This window comes from Raphanus sativus, chromosome 5 (assembly GCF_000801105.2).
Source record: "Raphanus sativus cultivar WK10039 chromosome 5, ASM80110v3, whole genome shotgun sequence".
In the NCBI taxonomy this organism is placed as follows: Eukaryota; Viridiplantae; Streptophyta; class Magnoliopsida; order Brassicales; family Brassicaceae; genus Raphanus; species Raphanus sativus.
The window spans coordinates 5,647,646-5,651,921 of NC_079515.1; the positions used below are offsets into that span (position 1 = coordinate 5,647,646).

The 4,276-nt window shown below is 44.0% G+C and overlaps 1 protein-coding gene across 1 annotated transcript; it reads right to left on the reverse strand.

Moving 5' to 3' along the window:
- Nucleotides 1-810: 810 nt before the first annotated feature.
- On the reverse strand, nt 811-3,193 carry LOC108863091 (9-cis-epoxycarotenoid dioxygenase NCED3, chloroplastic). Its single transcript, XM_018637399.2, has one exon. The coding sequence runs from the start codon at nt 3,065-3,067 to the stop codon at nt 1,274-1,276; it is 1,794 nt and encodes a 597-aa protein (XP_018492901.1). The 5' UTR covers nt 3,068-3,193; the 3' UTR covers nt 811-1,273.
- Between the last annotated feature and the right edge of the window lie 1,083 nt (nt 3,194-4,276).

Sequence of the window (4,276 nt, forward strand, 5' to 3'; positions counted from 1 at the left end):
ATATCATGCAAAAAATATATTTTACAAAACAAATTTGTATCAAATTTTTAAGATTATTTGTATTAATCAAAACAAATGAGAGATCCGTAAGTATCCGCGAATATCCGCAAATATCTATTTATTTTCCGGATATCCGTTTTTCCGAATATCCGTATTTTTCCGAAGCAAAGCAAATCGAAAAATCAGATATCCGTAACATTCGAAGCAAATCACAAATACCTTCAAAAACCCGAATATCCGATCCGTGCCCAGGCCTAGTTACCACCCACCACTCAGGCACTGATCACATTAACACATCAAATGTTTACGGTTCTGCTTACCAAAATAACGTTACGTTTATGACAACGACCGTTACTAAATGCCATTTAATCTTCACATAGGTAAATAACAAGAAGTCATAATCGTTTGCCCAAAAAAAAAACAAGTCATATTCAAGTAACATACTGACTCTTTTTGACGTGGGTTAACTTCACTCGTTGGTTTCTATTTCTAAAAATTGACTGAATCGGAGATTCTCTCCCGGCCCATGCAAATACCAAAATTGACTACCTAAACTTATACGGCGTGTGTTTTGATTACTAGCTTTTGTTTTAACGTCCAAAACTTTACTGGAGTCTTGTCTCTCTCTCATTCGTTCATTTTCCAGAAATATAATCATTGCAAATATATTTTTACCAATGACAAAAACACTTGATGACACAAACCAGAACGTTTCTATAATAAGAAAAACTGATGCAAATAAAACATAGGCAAAATCGTATTTAAAATAGAATACAATCTTGCTTAATCTTTGCTAGAAACACACACATATAAACAAAGTTTTGTGTTTAATATATATATACTTCTCACTATGAACAACAACAAAGTTTTGTGTTTAATATATATATACTTCTCACTATGAACAACAACAAAGTTTTGTGTTTAATATATATATATACTTCTCACTATGAACAACAATAAGTGAAAGAATAACAGAAACCAGCTGAGCTCGAACGGCCAGGCTAACCCTACAGCCCAAAAGCTACAAATTGGTCCCTCAAAATCTTTCAGATTTCTAGATTGACCCCCAAAAAAAGGGAACTAGCAAACCTCACCCCCAAGAGAAAAAAAAAACAGAGCAAATCCCAAAAAAAAAACACACACAAGAGGAGAAGATTCCGGGGACGTATATGCAGAGCATCCCACTGGTAAATCTCTCTCTCTCTCTCTTTTTTTTTTCTTCTAGAAGCTTCTTAACCATCTCACGTACTATGTATATTCATGTGTATATCTACTACACCTGCTTCGCCAAGTCATTGGCTCCGATGAATGTGCCGTGAAACCCGTACGGAACCCTCGACGGAAGCTTAACCGTCGCTTCAACCTCCAAGCTAACGGCGTTAACTATTTGCAACTCAGACTTCCACGTCTTCTCATCGTGAACGAAACAGAGTATGTGCCCATCATCCTCTGCTCCTTCTCCCTCCTCTCCAGGTAGAAACAGAGGCTCTCCACCGTAACGGCCATCCCCGTAGAGATGTTTCTTGACTTCTCCGGTGGAGAGATCGACTTTCGCGAAGCCGGAGACTTTCGGCCACGGCTCGGCCAACGCGAGGTAAGCGAACTCTGTTTTACGCCCGAGCATGTTCCGGTTCACCATCCCCGCCTCGAGGTTGACTTGCTCCTCTCCGTCGGAGATGATCGGACGGCGAGTGGACTCTCCGGTCCTGAGGTTAAGCCGGATCTCGGAGAGGACGCTCTTGAGACTCTCGTCGGACTCGTTGAAAATCGAGTCCGGTGGAGTCATGCACGAACCGATCACCACGACCTCATCCGTCTCCGCCTCCTCCCACGCGTTCCAGAGGTGGAAGCAGAAGCACCCCGGCGCTTCGATCCACCTGATCTCCGACGAGTCCGCCGCGTATTTGTCCAAAATTCCGAATCTCGCGACTTTCTCCTCGTCGTAGATCACCGGAGAGCCGCCGCGGATCATCTCCTGGAGCTTGAACACGACTTGCTGGTCCGGTATCACCACGAGGTTCTCCGTTATCGCGAAATCGTGCATCATCGTCGGCTGATCGAGCGGGATCTCGACGTCCGGCGATTTAGTTCCGTCGGGGGAGAAGCGGAAGTATTTGAGGTAAGGCTTCGAGACGACGTCGTAGCTTAGAGCGAATAGCTCGCCGGATTCCGGGTCGACTTTCGGGTGGGCGATCATTGTGGACTCCAGCTGTCCGTTGAAATCGTAACGGCCAACGGTTTTCAAGTCTCCACCTGGAGTGATCCGGACTTGGTATGGCAAATCGTCTTCGGACATCGCTAATAACCGGTTGTTGAAATAGACTAAACCGGCGTTTGCTACTCCGGTTCCGTGAGCCGGGTCGACTAAACCGGCTGCGGCTCTGGCGTAGAATAGCATGAGTCGAGCGATACCGGTGTGGCCGTGGAGCTCACCGATGGCTTTGGGGAAAACCGGTCGGCCCAATTGACGTTCTTGAACAAACCGGTTCGTCTGAGTAAACCGGCAAGAGTAGCTAGCTGAACCGTCCTCGAATTTCACGGCGTGGACCATCCCGTCCCCGTCGAAGAAGTGGTGACCAGTCACCGGCTCGTGAAGCGGGTTGGCTCCGTTGCGCACGTAGACTCCGTTGATGGAATCCGGTATTTTTCCGACCACCGGGAGGTTACGCCGGACGGGCTGTTCGTTCACCGGAGCGAAGTTTCCGGCGATCTGAACGCTGGGATCGGCGGTTTTCGGAAGCGGGTGCTGTCTCTCGTGGCTCACGAGGAAACCCTCCGCCGCGTCCAACGCCGCCGCCGCCGCTCTCTGGAACAAGTTCATCTGTTTAGTGTCGGATTCTTTGGTTTTGGGGTTGACAACAATGGCCGGAGAGGTGGAGGGTTGCTTGGGGAAGTGGAGAGCAGGATGAGTGTGAAGCGCGGAAGAAACATTGAGCTTTCGTTGGACACGACTTGTCATGTGCAAGGAGGAAGAATAAGAGCTTTGAGGAGAAGATAATGGCGGTTGAGTATGATTACCACCAGCCCATCTCCGAGAAACCGCCGCAGTCGCCGTGAAAGAAGCCATTTTTAAAGTATAGTAGTCAATATTGGTGCTTTCAAGTGAGAGTTCGATTTAGAGTTTTGTAAAGGCTCTGTTTTTCTTTGTGCTTTTCTTGTTGAAGTGGAGAAGAGAGAAGAGAGAAGAGAGAAGAGAGAGATGGTTTGAGAGGGTTGAAGTGTTCAGGGTTTATATAAACCGGGAGGTGGATGGAGGGTCCCATACGAGTGGCCACGTGTTGTATTATTGACAGAAAGAGAGGAATGGAGTGAGAGTGTGAGTTAACGTGAACAAACACAAAAACAGAGTAATGTGTTAATAATGTTCAAAGTTGAGACCTTTCACACTTGGACAAATGCATCCACTTCAGTCTTTAACTCCCTTTGTCTGTTTTGTGGCTTCTTCTGTTTCTCAGTCTGTTAACAAAAGCTATCACACTATGGCACCTTTAAGATACATAACATCGGTCGTGAATAAGCCTCTTGTCAGATCCCTTGTTCAAAGCATTGTAAGGCACTTGAGATTAGTGTGCAAACAAATTTTAAAGTAAGACTGAAATTCGTCTCCATAAATCAATAAATAAGAGGGAAATGTTTGTATACCTAACAACATATTTATATGCATTCATTGGCAAAAGATGTTTCATTTAATTACAATCACCAACTTGACTCAATCAATAGGTTCTTGTTTGTTTGAGAACTCCAACTTGGCATATTCATCTCCACATGGAAGTATCTTGAGACTGCATTTATATGATCCTATGTATGATACGGTCGACTGGTGTTAAAATTAAGACGAGTAATACAAGTATATTGGAGTATTATTTGGCTTGGCTCAAGTGTTTTTGTCCATATATAATCTAATTCTCCGACCGTTCTTAATTGTAGGGTCATAAGCAAAGAAACATTCCATGATCTCATCTAAATTCTACCTCCGATATCATTTTGTAGCTTGAAAACCTTTCGAAAGCCGAAAATAAATTATCAAACGCAATAGACAACATGACAACTCCTTGTGTGTCGTCGTTCTATATTTACTTCGAATACAACAAAAACATCGTCCACTAGGAGTCTAGGACCACTACTTAATAGTTCATTCAATCGTCTAATTACCCTTGAAACCAGTTACCAAAAAATCACAAAACTTACAGAAATGAACAAAATAGTTATTTGAACACTAATACTTTGCGCACGCAATTTATTAAAAGTCGATGGGTTACATCACATGACTTGGTCT